Raw genomic sequence first — 20,591 nt, forward strand, 5'->3', positions numbered from 1 at the left:
AACTGTTCCCCCATGCCCCCATCAGGATCTCCAGATCTCCAAAATCAGCCAAAAAGTAGGAAACAACAGAAGCGGGATATATTTTCCTGCAGCTCCATCCAAGACTGGGTCTGTATAGTTTCACTTCACTGAAACTGCATAAAATAATGGATAAAAACATCATGGTTTGATCAAGCGACAAAATAATACACTGTTAAAACTGTCCAACCAAAAACAGACAAACAAACAAATGTGCAAGTAAAGTCAGATGTCAAATGACTGAAGAATGACTCAGCCTCAGCCCAACTGCATTTATATAAAGGAACTTGAACAGCCCGACACACACACAAACACACACACAGGAGTAAAATTTCTTTTTATGTAAAAAATTATTGGCACTTTCATAATTTGATAATCATGTCCACAACTACAGAGAGTTGCGAGAGCAATTAAAAATTTAAAATGACTTCTGCTGGACCTGGGTGCTGAAATTTAATTGAAATAAAACAAAGGTAATGCAAAACAAAAGTAAAAGATCCGGTGTACAGTGAAATAACTTCACACTTGAACAAACGACAAATTATAATTACTCAGGCATTATCTTCTGTCTGGTTCTGTGTGCAGTCTTATAGCAAGGTTGTGAATGCAATGAAAGAGAAAGCAAAGGGGGATTCTATACCGTCAAAGGAAAAATCCAATATGACATACCAGTTTTGGCATTTTTTTTTTTTTTAAATCAATTATTAAACCCACGCCATCATGTGGCAGCGAAATCTGGATACGAAAAATACTGTGAAACAATATTTTGAAATATCCAAGCAAAAGCCTGTATGCAGAGTTCTGGGCACAAAGACATGTCCCAAACTGCATGCAGGGCAGAATTAGACCAATACCCTGTGACAATTACTATGAAAAGGAGCCATTAAGTTTTTATAACCATTTAAAAGCAGTAACCCCAGCTCTGACCTTTATATAGCCAAACAATGCCAAGAGCTGAGCAAGAAGAGTTCAAACCAGAGACAAGTAAACATAAATAAATACATTATTTAGACAAAGCTGTTATAATGGTTATCTGGCAACAGAATGATTATTATTAGTTTCTTATTCCACATTTACTGAGTACTGTCATTTATCATTTTGTACTTCCCTACAGTATGTATGTATGTATGTATATATGTATGTCAAGCCAAGCCAATGTCTGAACTAACGATGTCGTTTGAAAACGCACAAGACACAAATGTCCAAATCCATTTGAAAGTAGAAGCCACTGCATAAATCAGCCGACATTAGCCTTATCATATATTGACTAGAAAGTGGCTCACGCTGCCAAAAAAAAGGCCGCTGCTGCTGACAGGGTCTACGCGTCTGGTTGGTTTCATTTTTTTCACAGAGAAACAAAACAATTCATCTGATTCATCCGACACTTGTTCTGCAGTGGGGACTATCGCTTAGCTGTTGTTTCAGGACCATGGACAGCACTGGTGTGTCTGAAAGTGCTAGACCATTTAATGAGCAGTGATCTCTCTCTCTCTCTCTCTCTCTCTCTCTCTCTCTCTCTCTCTCTCTCAATACAATACAATAATGTCTGTATGTGCATGTGTACAGTTGTTTGTATTTAATACAAAACTGGGAACTACATATGTTAAGAAATTTTATCAATTAATAGCCACTTCTACGGTTGGGAAATACATTTTATGAGGCATTTTATCAATTAATGTGAGAGAGTACTCCAAAATAGTCAACCCCATATTAGTAAAACACAAATTGAAGCCACGTTTCTGGTTTCCCTGAGGCAGAACTCCTGATTAGCTAAATCCAGGCACATCAAGAGAAGTTGAAATTATGTTTAAAACGTTTAATTCTCTGGCTATCTCATCACAGTGTGAGTAAAATTCAAGAAGCAAGAAAAATGCTAAGAGAAAAGCAAAGCAAAGAGCCAAATACATTGCAATGCAACTGCAGTTACTTCATATGACGTTAACATACTGGGCATTCGTACACACAGTTTGCCTTCAGACTGTCACAAGGCTGAGGTGGCTGAACACCAAAGGCAAACACATGGCAAGCAGGTATGGTGAAACATGGATTATTATTTGAGGAGAACGGGCTGAGGGGGGTGAAGAGATGGCAGGCTCAGGTGAAGTGGCTGAAGGCTTTGTGGCAGAGCGAACAATGATCCGGCAGGACTGGTGGCTGCAGGGTTTATGTAGCAGGGTGGTGATGGCATGAAGACTGGCAGGTGTACAGGGAGAGACACACAGACACACGCCTGCACCACACACTGGGAGAGAGAGGTAACATACACTGCGGTGGAAGGGAAACACTAAGGCCAGACAGGGATTGTGACAGGAACGGTAACTCAAGGCAACAGCATTACTGCACTGAGACCCCAAGTGCAGATTAGTTTGCAAACACTGGGCGCTTTACTATGAATTCAAATTATAGCTTGTGCGTATAAATACTGTCAGTTCAACACAAACCTGTATTGTTTCCTGGTGTCGTATCTTCCTGCATTTGTCTCTCGGATTTTGGTGGCCAACACTCGTACGATGTTCACAAACAAGATGAAGTTCAACTGTAAAAGGGAAAAAAAGAGAGATGAAAGCAATAGCTGTAAACTGTAAGTGCTCTCAGAACATGTTGGCTTACTGTAACTGAGCCTGGATTACACCAGAGCCCCTGGTGCTCTGATGCCTCAGACTTTCATTAACTAGGTTTGTGTCTACAAAAAACATTCACAATTAAAATGTAAAAAATAACCCTTGTAAAATTAAAATAAACACACTTTTCTCTCTGACATCTTGTGGTTTTGTACATTCAAAAGTTTTCTTTTAGAGATTTTTTAAAATAAGTTTATGCACTTGCTTGAGAAACTGTTTATTTGATTAAAAAAAAAAGCATAGCACACTCATGGCTCATGTCATGGCAGAAGGCCGTCACATCAACAGGGACAAGTACGGCTTCTTTGTCAATATGCAGAGAACGTAATGGCAAAACAAGATGGTAAACAACAATGCAATGTGGCAATTTATATAGATTTGGAGGTACGAATGCAAAAATGCATCTTTGCAAAACTGGACACATCCATGAAGCAAACTAGCTGCCTGTGGCAACGTTACATCTGCATTCCCAGCGACAGCAGACGATGTCTCATCATTCAGTTGAATGCTGAGGCATGATGATGAATTTCTTTCACAGGAGACGATAAAGTAAACTTGACCCAGATTTTTGACAAGTTTTTGTGCTTGGAAGTTGCATTAGCAAATGTAGCTGATGACAAAGTTCAACATTTCATACGGTTCATACAGATTTGTTGATCATTTACCCATTCCACCGAGTTACATAAATTGATGGAGTGTCTGTTTTTTTCATTAAAAGAGAAAGGAATTATTATTGATTATTGTAAATCACTCTTGGATGGAATTATTCATCCAGCAAGGCAATTTTTCAAAGAGCTTGTATAATAACTGAGCGAAACTACTTTTCTTGATCCAGCAAGAAAACTTGTTTTGAATTGGGAACATTACCTTGATTATGATTGTACTCGACAATTTTATGTTAAGCCAGGAGGGTGGATCTTCACCGTTCAAGTGACTGACTTACGAGCATAATAAACCAAAGTGTGTGAACTGTACACATTTCACTACTAATACTACTAAGATACACCACAGCGAGATACCAGTACCCAGATAAGGCATGCTGTCACTGCCTTGTGATCAAATGGTCTTCGTGGGGGTTAGCATTGATCACAGGAGAAAGTCACATTGTGCTGTCAGTGTTTCACAATACAAGGCATGATCCCACACACGCTCACTCAATTAGCCACACACTGTTTGCAAAGAGGCTTTTCTGTTCAATGTGCTGAAATACACATCCACGCTTCAGTGGTATAGGCCTACTGCAATCTAGACAGTAATACACATTTGCAAGGGGGGAAAATAACTGACTCTAAAACAAATCCCATCCACTTATCCTTTCCAATTCTCCTTTTCCCAGTAGCTAGGATTCATTACGAAAAGCTCAAAAGCAGAGGTTAAATCCGAAAAGCACCACAGGTTAGAATTTAATTGCACTACTGAGGCCAAATGAAGAAGCACAGCAAATCCTACTGCCCCAAACGTATTTTCTTTAGTGAGCTGGATCCCAGATGTGAAGGCTGAAATGGATCCAAATTACTGCTCTGGGAAAAAAATGGTACAGATGGGAAAAGGTTTTTGACTTAACACACCTACTTAGAAATGGAACCACAGTCTATTTTACATTTGCTATTACCTGATGGCAACACAAGGTAGGCGGAATACAGTACTGCATGGTTGTAGGGTACTTGCGTAACAAACAGGACCAAGGTCTGATGTAAATGTTTTGTTTTTTCTTTTGTTGTTTTTGGATATACTTTCTGTCAAAACAGTGGTTAGCCATTCTCAGAAGACCTGCTAAAAAAATAATCAAAACTTTGGCCATGGTCTGGGACTTGCGAAGTATTACATAAAGTAATCTGAAGCCTGTAAATTGAGGCTCATCCTGCAATGCTTTCACTAGGATTGAATGGTAGAGCTGGACGCCTAAATGCATCATTCATTCAATACCATGCATTACTTTGGATGAGAATATAGTCACAAATAGAGCATATTGACAAAGAACTTCCAATCCATGACAAGGCTAAACAAAGAGCCCAAACGAACAGGATTTCTGTAATAGATACCCTCCATTTTAATGCTGATTAAAACCTAACAGCGTCACTTAACAAAGGAAGTAACAATTTATAACAGTGAGTGAAATTGGTAAACATGATCTGACACAAAAAAGAGCATTTGAAAAGCTGATGCCAGAAAAAAACTAGCATTTACGTTGTGTGCTCAGTGCTCACTGATCGCAGCACCATGAAAGAATAGTAATGATCTGTGAAATTGAAACTGAAAAAAGGACCTGTGTTCATGCAAAAGTATTTCTGCAAGTCTCAATTCTTACTGAATTTTAACTGCAAATAATCCTTCAGCACAGCCTAATACAACAACAACAATAATAATAATAATAATAATAATAATAATAATTCTCTGCAGACATCAAAGTCAGTAGGGGACTTTTCCAGTTGTTTGATAACTCAGCACCTGAAGTGCAAGCATGCATAGATGATTAAAGTTGTAGCATAGCAAGCCTGTAAATGTGCAATTTTATTGTAATTACAGCTTGTTGGATGCTTTTGCAAAGATACAGTCAGAGACTACATTATTCCTCCGTCCATACCGTAGCTGTGATCGTAAGACAAACAGAGAAGGAGAGAGAGCATGCTCTTTTTTGCACATAAAACACGCGTATTTAATAATTATAGTACGTTCTGTTGGGACCTTTTAAGATGAGCAAGGTCATCTAAGAGAACAGTAAAGTAAAAGCATAAAAACTCTCAGAGAATGTTAAAAGCACAGTACATATACATTATAAACAACATTACACTTGTGAGTGAAAAGATGTTTTTTTTTTCCTCTCACTTCTCTCTGCATTTACTCTACCTTTCACATTTTTATGGGAAGAGTCCGCACACTACGAGAGAAATTTCACAAAAAGTAGAAGTCCATAAAGACAGTGATATTTATTGGCCAAAGCATAAGTGCCCAAAAAGGAGAGGGTGAACTCATTTTCAAGATGTGATCTATATTCAGTGTTTAAAACATTTGAGGCATTTATCTGATACTCTAGGGTGATGCAATATGGAATCTGATTCATTGCTTATTGATGGACACACTGGGATCAAACTATAAGCTTCAAGTTTCAGGACAGTCTGTCTATCCATTAGGCCACCATTTCTGTTTGCCACATGCCATGGAGGGCCAAGAGACTGCAGGATTTCATTCCAACCAAAACCTCCACCCAGTATTTTCACTGATTAGTCCTTCTTCTCTGCTTGAAGGTGGGCCCTCCTGTCTGTCCTCCATCTCACGGGGAGATAGGGAGGCCAAGCTGCATCTCTTATGCCCTGTACTCACTCCAGCATGTTAAGTCGAACGCACAGCCTCCGTCTGGGGCACCAAACAGCTGTTCGTGTGTTGTGGGGATGGTGTGGCTGGCAAAGCCTTATCCAAGAAGTGCCTTTCCAAATGCTGCTTGAGTGCATTTCCCAAGCCTAAAGGCAGCCAGGAAGAGACACTTCCACTTTAGTGCACACACACACTGTACATGCATGGTAGTATTGTTGATGGCTATCTCTAGTGGGATGACTGTCGAGGAGATATACATAGCAGCGTTGTGGTCCATGCCCTGCCCATTCGTAAGGTTCTATCTCTTGGACATATCAGGCTTTTTCTAAGAGTCTATGCTCGATACAGCGACACAGGACCCGTGAGGTGTGAAAATCACTTTCTACATCTGACTCAGACATTCACAGGTCATCCACATTCCTGTACTCCTTGATGAGACAGGTGCTGAGGTGAGCAGGGTGTCTAAGTGGTGCATTGAGCCCTGTTGACTCCGCCAACTGTTCTACCGGGGGTCTGTGGGATGGAGGCCCCTTGTTTTCAGCACAAATGGATGACTTGGGGTATAAGAGGGCAATGGTGGTTATTCGAGTCAAGTCTCAGTGAGGCTGTTGCTTGATGAATGTACGCCCTGATTGTACGTCACTGCATACATTAATCAGGCTCCACCCACTGTGCCAACAGACTGCAGTAGAAGGCGGAGTCTGTGGGACATAGAACAAAGGCTATGATATCATAACCCTAGTTCTAAAAGCACAGGCCCTCTACCTATGGACCCTGCCACTCCCATGCTGCTCCCTGAAGAAGGTTTTGGATGGTATACCACACACACACACACATACACACACACACACACACACACACACACACAAGTAAGCCATCCCTGATTGGCCAACTGTGTTTATTCAAATATTCAATGAGCTCCACCTGTGCTTATAGACCTAGGATTTTAATATCATAACCTTTGTTATTGTATATATGCCAAGTAAAAATAACACATTCTCATGTTGGGTTGTTTAAGTCTCTGGAAACTAATCTCAGTAACAGAAAAGTTGGCTATTTTAAGTCTTGGCTATTTTAATGATGTCCGTGTATTGCTTCAGTCTGTTGGTTTGTTTACTGTATATGCAATCTTGCTGTCACTGCTGTTCTTCCCTCCCTATTATAATCCAGAGATCTTTCAAAACAGTAATATTCACCTAGGTTTTGAGGTTATTCTCTCTCTCAGTTTTGGAGGGAGGGTTAATTACTGCAGTCAGTTGTTATGCAATGTGGCTAGCTGTGCCGTGCTCTGTGGCTGCTATTTTACAGGTCCTCTTAGTTGTTAAGCTCACGGAAGTTAGTTTTTCCAGAGGAAAGTATTTTATTCTTTTTATTCTCTTATGGCTGCCTCCCAAATCTTCAAAATTGACCCATTGCTGTGTGTTTAGTGCTGGTCATTCTGCTATCACCCCTGCCATATCGTGTGCCATCAGTTGTAAAAACTGTGTTGAAAGACATTCTGTCGATATATTCAGCTATGAATATCTCAAGCAAAATTTTTCAAAACCTTACACTCAACTCTCATCCAGACCATAAAATATCTTTACTTAATTGGGTGTTGTTTTTGTTTTGTTTTGTTTTGTTTTGTTGGCATTTGGACTGCATGAGTTACACATGCTCACACTCTTACCCCAATAGCTGTCAGGATGGGAACCTGGTAGATCCACTTAATGTTACCTGCACTCAGCTCCCAACACCTGCAGTAAAGACAAACAGAGAAAAGAAGAGAATGGGGAAGGAGAGGAGTTATTGGTTTTAGAAAGACTACATTTTAATTGGTGTAACCAGAAATGCTAACCAGTCAGTGACACAGTATGTAACTGAGTTCAAGCAACCTGAGATCAGTGAATATGAATATGAAACAAAGCCTGCTGGAGGAGACTTCTCTCTGAAAATGATCTCACTTTGCCAAAGCTTTTGAAATCGCTTTCAATATCAAGATGGCTGATAGAGATGCACATCAGCTGAGACAGAGAGCCTGAAAGTGAAAATGTCAGGACAGCAAGCGTTCACAAGGTGAGGCATGCACCCTGTTTGACAAAAATCCTGGAATCTCTGGGACCCAGAAACCTCATATCATTTCTCTCAAATCATCTCTCGAGGACATTTCAATTCTGATTTTTTAAGTGTAACTGAGGGTGTGCCACAAGGATCAGTCTTGGGTCCTAACCTTTTTACTATTTATATAAATGTTATTTCTTCATTGCATAGTTGTTAGTTTCATTTTTATGCTGATGATACTGTTCTGTATTGTACTGCAGACATGGTACAGCTAGCTGTAAAAAACAAACAAACAAACAAACAAAAACCTTCAGCTCTCCTTTTATGCACTACAGGAAACTTTAACAAATCTGAAACTCTGTATTAATGCAAACAAAAGAAAATTCAGGCTCTTTTCTAAAGCACAGAATGTTGATTTTATATTGATTGTTATGTCTACACATATCAACCACAAAAGGTTCTGTTACTGAGTGAGTGTCTGAATATAAATGGCTTGGCATCTGGTTATGAGGAATTTACATTCAGAAAACATAGACAGTCTGATTGGTAAGCAATGGAAAAATGTTACTTTTACAGAAATAAAACTAGCTTCCTGATGTTTTGCAGAAAAGCAGTTTTCTTGTCTGTGTTGGACTGTGGTGACATAATTTATAGAAAAGCTGTTCCCTCCACTTTGAAGCCCTTTGATTCTGTATATCACTCTGGACTTTGGTTTATTATCACTGATTTCTGTTGATTTACAACGTAATTATTGGAAAACTGCCTCCCTATATTACCTCAGTCCTGGTTTGGAATTCTGGAATCCATCAAACTTGTTCAAGCGACTTGCTTATAGTTAATTTAGGAAAAACATCTTTCCGTTTTAATGCCCTTTCTTCCTGGAACCATCTCTAACACACTTTAAGAGTAAGCTGTCTGCCACCATATGGTCAATTTAGATCCATGATCAAACACCTCAGTATTTCAAATATAGCTTTTAGAAGACACAGTACTGTATAAAGTAAAATTATCTGCAGCTAATGAAGATTTAGAGATGGAAATAGAAACTGGGGCTGCAAGGAATATACAGAAAGAAATTCACATCTTCAACTGCACACAGCTAAAGTTGAGCTTAAAGCTTATAATGGAGGTCACAATCTTATTTATGGGCAGATCACAGTCAAGGTGATCTCTGAATGTCAAACAGAGGACCTGCTTCTTTTAGTTGTTAAAGGAAAAGATTCAACACTGTGTGGAAGAAATTGGCTAAGGAAACTCAGACTAAAGTGGCAGAAGATGAAATATCTGAATGAAGCAAAGTGCAGGCCACTTTAGTGAAGTGCTGAATAAGTACTCAGAGATGTGCAGAGAGGAGATGGAGACTCTTGTGGACATAAAAGCCTCAATCATAGTTATACCTGTTGTGCTTCCTAAATTTTGAAAACCAGATGTTTCCCATTTGATATGAAAGAGAGCAGAGAAAGAGCTCAGGAGGACAGAGGAAGCTAACATTATTTCAATTAGGAGAGATGAGTGAATGGAGGAAATGTAGTTTATTACAGTAGATAAGTGATGATAACTCTTGCTCAACAACAAAAGGGGGAGTAGTGGCTGAACATGTGATGCTATGTGTCAAAAATAGAAACTGAGCGTCTGCTGATCCTCACTTCACTCATGACCTGTCTAGATAACCTCATTGATTATAATGGGCACGTATTTCATTGTTTTTGTATTTTTTTTTTTTTTTTTTATGCTCGCTCACACCTGTTAAGACAAGGTGTAAGTAGTTTTCAGTTTTATGTCACACTGATCGTGGTCTGCTGCATCCATGTAATTTGCCAAGCAATGATTATTTCAATAAAATCTTAACTTTAAGAGGTGGTTCATGTTGAATGCTACCCTCTGGAACTTTGAAGGAAGACATTCCACCAAAACTTAACAAAAACAGTGATGGATTGTGTCTTGAAGAGTGGCTTCTAAAGATTCAGAAAATGTCTAAATTGTTTAAAATTAATTTGTGGGTTATGTGTCTTTGTTGATGAACAAGGAAGCACAAGGAGATCAGCGTGATGTTTCATGCTTCCAGTGAAAATTTGAATTGAATCTCTTTACCATTGTGTGAACACGTGATTTTTTCATATCCCAGTTTATGTTCCAGCAAACTGGATTATGCTTATCACTAGTTGAGTGTGCATCCTCCGTGCACTTTTCATGCCCCAGCACATTCAACAAAAACACATCCGCTTTGATCTAATCTGGGCAAAATGATGTGGAAATATGCAGTGCCAGCACCTTATAAGCTGGCATTTCCTAACCTTTTTAGGTATTCAGAAACAAATGTACCAGACCTTTCTATATGCTTGGTTGACAGGGTGGCAAACTGGGAACTGCCAGAGATACAGATAAAGAGTTTTAACAGAATGAGTCAAAATAAGAACGTGAACGAGCAAATGGGTGCAAGTGATATGCAAAAGAAAACAGAAATCAGCTAAGAAAAATAGCAAGGGGGATCATAGTCATTATTTGGAATGAAAAATGCCTTAAACTACAGAAAACAAACAAACAAGCATTCAGACTAATCCCTATTGCAACTCTTTTGGCAGGTTGCTTTATGATTCTTTGGCATGGTACAGCCAATGAGCATAAGCTACTTAGGTAGAGATTAATTGAATCCAGCAGCTGCTAATGTTCACACAGAGGATATTCCTGAGATATCTGTGTATATACAATTAATTAGGCAAATCACAGGTCATGCTGTTATCTACCATATGGCCTCCAGCCATTACAGATAAGTGGAATTTCATGTGGAAGCCAGCAGACATGACATATTAAGAAAATAAAATGATACCAGGATTGAAAAATGTAATGGATGCTCATATATACTTGATTTGATATTCAAAACATTCATGCCGTACATGCTTGAGCAAACATGAATATTTCTCTGCTGGGTAGGATTAACCTTGTAAAGCTGATAATAGCACCTAAAATGCAGTCATATGGCTCCTAACATTTCCACCATTGCTGTTACAATATATAACTAAATAGCTGAGAGATTAATTTGGATGGAGAAAAAAATACCACAGTGGAAGATAAGGGGGCTGAGGAGCTTGTCACTCTTAAGTACAGCGAGTAGCATAATGCCTGTACCTGACTCAGACGGGGAACACCACACTATTTAAAAACCCAGTCTCGAGGAAAAATGAGGCAAGTTACTGAAAAAAAATCATTAGTCATCTTCTGAAGAAGTAAAAAGGAAAGTTTTTGCAAACTTTATTTTAGCTAAAGTTAAAACTAAACTATAACCCCAACTAGGATTCAACTGATATTTTAAACAACATGACAGAAAAAAAATGGAGACGGGCCAATAACTTCTGGAAGACGGCATAAAATAAGTCAGGTGAGATGCTGGGCAGGGGATTTTATAAGATGGTAAGAGCAGGCTCTCGAGAGGTCCAGTCACAGCTAAATCAGTACAAAATAACAACAGGTTATGGAACAATAAACTGTACAGTATTAGCTAGTTATTTAGCAAGTTATTCGCTCATAAGCACATTATTTTAAACATAGATTCTCCACTGGGCCGCTGGTGGTGCATGAGGTCACCAAAATTGCCAGATTTCATCCTGCAGCCAACATGAACATTGTCACCAAATTTCCACAAAATAGATTTTTAGATGTGCCGCTCTGGACCAAACTACTGACCGATCTGACTGACATGGTCACGTACAGGCCCCTGTCTCCCAGGAGGGCAACAAAAAGACAGAAATCTGAGTACATGTGGGAAGAAATTATTTTTCTGGGTAACATGATGAAAAAAACAACAACTATACAACATGTCTGCTGGCACTGTTACCAGATAATGTAAAATGAGTAAATGTGAGAGGCTTTAGTTCAGACTGGCTGCAACAACAGGATGCAGAACAACACTCAGGCACTGGAAAGGCTCCTCTCTTTGACAAAATTAATGGAGCTGAGGTGCAAAATGGCATCATATGAATTGGTCACGCCGAGGGTTTCGGGGAAGGAAAATATATTTATTAGTGAAGTTCAGGGCTCCGTTCCTAAATGGCATGATTGGTTTTAACTTTGGAACCGTGTCTGCTAATGCTTGGCACATAGGTTGTTTGCTTTTTTTGTTTCCTTTCTTTTTCCTGTGTGGTACGGTTCAGAATAGTTTTTATGTAGATTTTTAAAAATAAAATATGATTATTTGACACAGTTTGCCCCATCGATACGGTGTATATCTACATGTTCTATATGTTTGAAAAAAAAAGGACTCACTAATTCATATCATGTTACAAGTGGTGCTCATGCCATGTGATGCTTTGCTGTCCATTAAAAATGTCAGGGGGAAAAACAGGCCCTGCTACTTTTATAAATATTAATAATGAAGCCTCCCATAATGTGGAGCCCAACTAGTTGGCATATTCTTAACAAAAAAAGCATTTCTCCACCTGCTTTGTCATTTGAGATGGCTGTATGACTCCTTTTAGCACTTTCAACACTCAGCTAATGAGCCAACACCAAGCTGTCACTCAACTCCGCCTCCCTCCTCACAATTCTCAGTTTAACAGGACATTAGTGGTTGTTGTAGTCAATGGTCTGAGGTTGCATGGTTTAATGTGACATATCTATTCAGCCTTTCCTTTTGAAACATTCGTAATTAAGTGTCAAAAGTGTGGCTGAAGCCGAGAATCTGTGAAAGGGGCTTGGTGAGAGGCCCTTTGAACAAAAATGTGAGACAAAAATATTGCTAATAAGGGCCACTGAGAGGCAGAAAGAGGTGTTATTTGGCAGGGCACTCTGTTTCACTTGATTTTGTGAGAACGCTGTGTCACCACTCAACACTGAGGTCACAAAAAGACTGATGATTTTCCTGCAAATGGGTAATAGGGGTGGACTTCTGTTATGGTAAAAATTATTGGTAAATTGTGCATCTCTAATTTAGCTTTTTCTGTCTGCGATAATTCAGAGGTGACGCTGTCTAACAAACGAGCCGCTGAATGAAACACTGATTCTCAGTTTTATGGGAAATGTTTCATCAGGTAATTTTGTGCCATTGATGGGTTTGAAGTCCTGATTCAAATGTCACCATAATTCAGCACAAACCACCATCTTTTATTGGTTTTGACTTGTACCAGGATGCAATGTAAGTGGGGGCAGATGCAATGAGTGACTCACAGACATTTAATGACATTATAGCAACTGTTGTTAAAATGTCATTCCTGACATTAAAACCTTTCAGCTTCCTCAGGATTAACTGCAAGGCTTTCTTGAGGACATCATCCATGTCGTGCTGATTGATCTAGGCATTTTAAGTGTTTGGCCTGCTCAGAGATCCACCTCTTAAAATGTAAAAACATGCTCTGTGTATGAAAAGTAAGAGACCAAGCTCATGTTACAAAATCCAGGAGACCAGCCTCCCCCAGTTGCACATCTGTTCTCTGTTACTGCACATTCTGGTACAGCCCGTTCACTCTTAAATGTAATGCTGATGTCAGTGAACCTGAAGTGACCAGTGATCTCTTCAGACTCATCACTCAAACACAGATTTTAGATCACTGTAGCAGCTAACATATTGTTAAGCAGAGATGGTTTATTTTCTATAAAAGCAAATGTACATTAGGTATGATGCGGCTTGCTCTCTTACCTTGCATCTGCCAGTGTTGCCCTGACAACTGCCCACGCTGCCACAAAGACAGCTGGAACACCTGGGATCACACAAAACAAATGTCAAAGAACAGTATACAGCTATGAGTACTGCTTTGGCTGCCCTAATGGAGCCTCTTGTGGAGGCACCTCAAGTAAAAGTGTTTTCAATTGTGATTCACGGTCTAAGTCACGTAACACTCCACTTCTCTTAGTCTCTCCTGTGATGGAAAAAAAATAACACAATGACCGGCAGGCCTTTCTACAACAAATGACAAACCTCTTGTAGTTTTGTTGAAAGCCAAGTGCATGGTAGATTTTTTTTTCTGTGGCGTTTTCTATTTATTAGATTATATACCGTTGAGACAGAAATAACACAGGAGAGACAGACAGAGGTGACTGCCATGAAGGTGAAAAACTGACAAAAGCCCACAACACCCATTCCAAACCACATACTGTTTCACTGTTTCCGATATATTGCTTATGCTTAGTTGTCAGTAAATCAACAGCCAATCAAGTAAAGTTTCCTAAAGTTGGCTTTCAAAGCTGGACTTTATAATCTGCCATATCTCATCAATGTTTAACAAAGAAAATAGAAGATTAAAAAACAACTGACATTGTGTTAGTGAACTACATCAGCCATAACTTGTTGCAGCTGAGGCCCTGATCACACTTGGTCATGTGTCTCTGATGCTTTTCCAGTGACTTGTGATCAGATATGTGATCAACCTCAGATCTGTTAGAATTACTTCTTTCCTTCCTTTTCTTACTTACTTAATTTTCTTACTACCTCCCATCCCTTCTTCCTCCTAACGCTTGTATTCCATGCTGTAACTATATCACCAGTATTCCTCACCCATCCTACTCCTTATCTCTGGTCTGCTCACAATGCACTTTTTCCCAGCTTCTGTGATTTTTTTTTTTTTTTTTTTTTTGTGATTACCTGATGAAAACTGCCTGCAAAAACTACAAAAACAAACTTAATTCAGTTTTTGTTTTCATGCCAACAGTTCACAACAATAAAGAACCTCCACCGCCTCCTCCACCTCCACAAAACAATTAGGTGGTCCTCTAAATTGTCAGCGACCCTTTGGGAATATGGCCTAATCAGTATTAAAATTCACACTACAAATGCTGCACAGCCTTATGCAAAACTGTCCCTCTCCAAAGGTATGGAGACACTTCAGTGTGTGAGTGTCTAAGATACTGAGTGTACCCAGGGGTTTCCAAAGTCGGAGAATGTGAGCCTGCCCTCGCTCAGCTCTGGGATGTCTGATTGTGTAGCAGCTATTTGATCCCACAGAGTTCCAACAATTGCACTAAGACAGGCTAAAATTGCTGTTTGACGTAACTTCAAACTGCACATGAATACATGAAAACCCTTTTTTTTTTTTTTATTCTCCCCTGAAATTGTTTGATATAGCCTATTGCGATACACTCACAAAGGAGAAACAGCCAACAAGTCTCAACAACTGAAAGTGTCTTCAATTGCAAAGGCAGCAGTAACTTCTGGTTCTGAATAAACATAATAAATAGGGGAATAAATATCCCCTATTTCCTTCCATACTGCTAAACTGTCAGCATGATTGCTGGGTGCTGATTTATGCCACCATGATGTACACAGCAGCACTGCTGTGACACCCCACAGAGAGCCAGTTCTGCTGTATCAAGGGTCATTTGAAAATTATGACACACAACTTCATAAGCGAGTGAAAAGTGTTTGTTGCACCATTAGTGTTATCAGTTGCTTTTCTGGCCTTTCTTTAAACTCTGTGGGAAGTTGTTGATTTGATTCCAGTTTATTATTGCACATGGACGGATCTAACTGCTTACTCACAGCAGGACAGACAGACCCCTGTTTGAACTGACAGGTTTGCATCTGTTTCACATGCCGTACCATGGCAACTTGAGAGGATCTAACAGTACACAGGATTTGATGTTGCAAACCTTCATGCCGTAACCAAAGGTGACAGTCAGTGGCCTGATTCATGTGTCAAAAGGATGATGATCTACCAACCCACGAACCATGACTATAGAGGGCATCAGGACATGCATCACAAATCTACAGCAGGTTATTTACACAAAACTGAAGCTACCTTATTTACAGCTACAAGCTGAGATTCTGTTAAAGTGGATTGAATGAGAGGGTACGGTTTTATTGTGGCTCTTAATATTTTCTGATATGAGATAGAATGTGGCATTAATGTGCAGCAACATTAATAAGTTTTAATACAGTCAACTGCGTTCTGGTAAAGGCAGCCAGAACATGGATATTTAGAGTTAAACATTTCATTTTCTTACAGCTTAGGGACATTTCTCAGGAAATCTCAGAAATCATTAATGACTAATTAAGCAGTCTAACATGAAATGTAACTATTAGATCAGATGTACACTGTATTGTGTATTGCAAAAACTGGTAACTGGTCTTAGCTGTGCTTGATTGAAATGGAAAAGTTTCTTCAGTCTATCACTTGTCACAGCACATACAGTACTTCTCTGTAACACCTTGTCTGAATATAGCAGTTTCATCAGAGGTTCCTTAGCAACACAATTTATGAATTACACTTGGGATTTTTACCAGCACACTCTTATAGCTGGATATACTGAAATATTTTGTAATTAATTCTGTGTCAAGTATGAGCATGTACAGTACAGGCCAAAAGTTTGGACACACCTTCTCATTCAATGCGTTTTGTTTATTTTCATGACTATTTACATTGTAGATTCTCACTGAAGGCATCAAAACTATCAATGAACACATGTGGAGTTATGTACTTAACAAAAAAAGGTGAAATAACTGAAAACATGTTTTATATTCTAGTTTCTTCAAAATAGCCACCCTTTGCTCTGATTACTGCTTTGCACACTCTTGGCATTCTCTCCATGAGCTTCAAGAGGTAGTCACCTGAAATGGTTTTCACTTCACAGGTGTGCCTTATCAGGGTTAATTAGTGGAATTTCTTGCTTTATCAATGGGGTTGGGACCATCAGTTGTGTTGTGCAGAAGTCAGGTTACTACACAGCCGACAGCCCTATTGGACAACTGTTAAAATTCATATTATGGCAAGAACCAATCAGCTAACTAAAGAAAAACGCCATCATTACTTTAAGAAATGAAGGTCAGTCAGTCCGGAAAATTGCAAAAACTTTAAATGTGTCCCCAAGTGGAGTCGCAAAAACTATCAAGCGCTACAACGAAACTGGCACACATGAGGACCGACCCAGGAAAGGAAGACCAAGAGTCACCTCTGCTTCTGAGGACAAGTTCATCCGAGTCACCAGCCTCAGAAAATGCAAGTTAACAGCAGCTCAGATCAGAGACCAGATAAATGCCACACAGAGTTCTAGCAGCAGACCCATCTCTAGAACAACTGTTAAGAGGAGACTGCGCCAATCAGGCCTTCATGGTCAAATAGCTGCTAGGAAACCACTGCTAAGGAGAGGCAACAAGCAGAAGAGATTTGTTTGGGCCAAGAAACACAAGGAATGGACATTAGACCAGTGGAAATTTGTGCTTTGGTCTGATGAGTCCAAATTTGAGATCTTTGGTTCCAACCGCCGTGTCTTTGTGAGACGCAGAAAAGGTGAACGGATGGATTCCACATGCCTGGTTCCCACTGTGAAGCATGGAGGAGGAGGTGTGGTGGTGTGGGGGTGTTTTGCTGGTGACACTGTTGGGGATTTATTCAAAATTGAAGGCACACTGAACCAGCATGGCTACCACAGCATCCTGCAGCGACATGCCATCCCATCCGGTTTGCGTTTAGTTGGACCATCATTTATTTTTCAACAGGACAATGACCGCAAACACACCTCCAGGCTGTGTAAGGGCTATTTGACCAAGAAGGAGAGTGATGGAGTGCTGCGGCAGATGACCTGGCCTCCACAGTCACCGGACCTGAACCCAGTCGAGATGGTTTGGGGTGAGCTGGACCGCAGAGTGAAGGCAAAGGGGCCAACAAGTGCTAAACACCTCTGGGAACTCCTTCAAGACTGTTGGAAAACCATTTCAGGTGACTACCTCTTGAAGCTCATCGAGAGAATGCCAAGAGTGTGCAAAGCAGTAATCAGAGCAAAGGGTGGCTATTTTGAAGAAACTAGAATATAAAACATGTTTTCAGTTATTTCACCTTTTTTTGTTAAGTACATAACTCCACATGTGTTCATTGATAGTTTTGATGCCTTCAGTGAGAATCTACAATGTAAATAGTCATGAAAATAAAGAAAATGCATTGAATGAGAAGGTGTGTCCAAACTTTTGGCCTGTACTGTATGTGTGTGTGTGTGTGTGTGTGTGTGTGTGAGAGAGAGAGAGAGAGAGGGAGAGAGAGAGAGAGAGAGAGAGAGAGAGAGATAAATTTTTTTTTGTCATTAAGTTTTTCCATAAGGTCATGTGATTCAAACTGGCAACCTCTCAGCCATGAGTCTCTGTCTCTGCAACCTTTAGCCTTCTGTCTTCTACATTCTGATAAGTGGATAATAATAATAATAATAATAATAATAATAATAATAATTTAGCAAATAAGGTGAGATTAAAATCAATACCTCATCAGTTTCCACCACCATAAATTAGAAATATTTTGTTCTGACTGCCGAGTAAGCACATGAACGGTTCATGTGTGTTCCAGCGGCTGTTCATTGCAGTTGTCTTACATCACATGTCACATGAGGTTTACTGATGGGGAAACATCAACCAGTTGACCAAATGGAGGGAGACATTTCGGCTTACTCCCCATCAGACAGGACAGTACTGTGTAATATGTAATCTTTTCCCAAAAGTTGAGCATGTCTCAACCTGGGGGGGTGCACATCTCTTGCTATTATAAAGTCATTTTCTCAGATTCATAAAACTCAGCAGTCAAGGCATGGCACCAGGCTAACTACACCAGTTGTGTGCTCTTGTCTTGACAAGCAAGAAAGATGTAACATGAAGGCAAAGAAAAACAAAATTCTCAACCACTGAGCTGCAGATTGGCAGAGAAGTGCTGGCAAACAAAAGTAAATTGTATCTCTCATCTCTTCTTCTGCTAGGCAAGGCAAGTATATTTGTAATGCACATTTTCATACACTGAATCAAGGGAGTAAAATAGATAAATGCATAACAAACTAACAAACAAGTGCATTTTCCTAAATAAAGAAGAATCACAATTAGCCTATCTATTAGGCCTTTCTCATGGGAAAATGTTATGGTAATCCCTAGTTATTATAATGAAAGTCACATTCTCTCTCCTCTAACTACAGTCACAATGTTTGCTTTTATGCACCATTCAAGCAGATCAAAGTGTGCCTTTTTATATCAGCTGAGAACTCAACTATCTTGGCATTTAGGCTTATCAATTATCTAATTATCTAACAACTGATGACCTGCACATGGCCAAAATAATTTGCAGAAACTGTAGAAAAGACAATCCATTTCAGACAGGGAAATTCACAAGGAAATATACTTGCTTGAGGCTATTTTTTGAGGAGGTGTTTTGGTGCAATAGTGCGGTTTTATTGCCTGATGTCAGGACTAAACTGTCAACTTGTTACACTCTTCAGTCTGGCATTGCCTCCACTTTAAGCAATTTCTATCAAGGAGCATGTCTGATTACCAATCAGACATATCTGCCTGGATTTAATGTCATTTTAAGTAGACACTGATGTGTAGCCCTGACAACATACTGTCAGGCTTTTGTCAGGGTTTTAAGGGCGGAGCGGAACAAGCTTTGTTCGGGCTTTGTTTCTGCGAATCTTACTTTCACTTTTTACTTTTACTTTAATATTACCTATTCCTACAAACTCACAAATTGTAATCAGACATACTGGTGTTATTCATTTTCTCTCTCTCTCTCTCTCTCTCTCTCTCTCTCTCTCTCTCTCTCTCTCACACACACACACACACACACACACACACACACACATACACTTACACATCTGAGATGTCATTTCTATACAGAGTACTCCATTCAAACATGTCAGAGCATGTCACCTCTACCCTCTTTCTCTGTTTATCTGGGAGTGGGAATGGATGTGAGACTGGCCATATGTACTTTCCTTCATTTGTATAGCTCTTTATCCCACCTTCCCACTCTTCCCATAGGTAGTTATACCTATAGGTGGTTTCATGGCAGTGTAGTTGAGTAAGAGGATGCACTGGAGAAAAACAGGCAAAGCACATACAGGACTACAGACTGTATGTCTGGAATGGGTCCAAATGGTCAACCTGAAAGATATTTCAGAAAGCAGGTGTGTGGTGGAGGGTGTAATGGGATGAGAGGGATCAGTAAGGCTTTTGAAAATCAAGTGGAATACTGTGGGAAATAAGGGGAGAGAGGGGGGATGACATGCAGCAAAGGACCTGAGGTTGGATTCAAACCCAAGATGCTGCGATCAGGACTCAGCCTTAACAACGAGCACCCGGTAAGCTACCAGCACACCCCTGAAACTTAATTCTTCTGATGTAATTATTTTAACTGTAATCAACTTTCAACTCCTTGATGAAGTCTGATGGTTTTGTTTTATTCATATATTATAATATATATTATATATATTATATATTCATTCATATTCATAAATGATGAAATTCTAGCGATTATTTCTGAAGATATTCTGTGCAGATGATTTAATTTCCATTTTACTGTAATGACTGTGTTGCTCAGGGGATACCGTTATATACAATTATAGTGTTTTGTTTTATAACAAGATTGTTTCAAATAGCAGCAAGTTTATAAGCTAATAATCAGAAAAGTAGGAGGAATTTAACTCGCATCAAAAAGACTGAAGAAGGATTTCTATAGCATCTATTCTGTCAAAAACAATTCTGTGAATGAAATGCTGCACATTTCTTAGCCTATTTAAGCCTACACTGAATTGGATTTCCCACCTCCAGCCGTCCCGGTTTAAAATCACACAGTGCTCTGTGGGGAATTGATTCCATTCATTTTTGCAGGACTGTGGACTCAGAAAATGTTCATAAAGGGCTCAAATGGT

The 20,591-nt window shown here is 39.5% G+C and overlaps 1 protein-coding gene across 1 annotated transcript in view; it reads right to left on the reverse strand.

The window, feature by feature from the left end:
- The window catches only part of pth2ra (parathyroid hormone 2 receptor a), a 50,209-nt gene that overhangs the window by 6,663 nt on the left and 22,955 nt on the right, over nt 1-20,591 (reverse strand). Inside the window, exons 7-9 of the mRNA XM_030080893.1 lie at nt 13,621-13,681; nt 7,621-7,687; nt 2,460-2,554 (exon numbers count right to left, since the gene is read on the reverse strand). Of these exons, the coding sequence (XP_029936753.1) occupies nt 2,460-2,554; nt 7,621-7,687; nt 13,621-13,681 (223 nt within the window). The remainder of the gene's footprint in view (nt 1-2,459; nt 2,555-7,620; nt 7,688-13,620; nt 13,682-20,591) is intronic.

The sequence above is a fragment of the Myripristis murdjan genome, chromosome 21, assembly GCF_902150065.1.
Source record: "Myripristis murdjan chromosome 21, fMyrMur1.1, whole genome shotgun sequence".
In the NCBI taxonomy this organism is placed as follows: domain Eukaryota; kingdom Metazoa; phylum Chordata; class Actinopteri; order Holocentriformes; family Holocentridae; genus Myripristis; species Myripristis murdjan.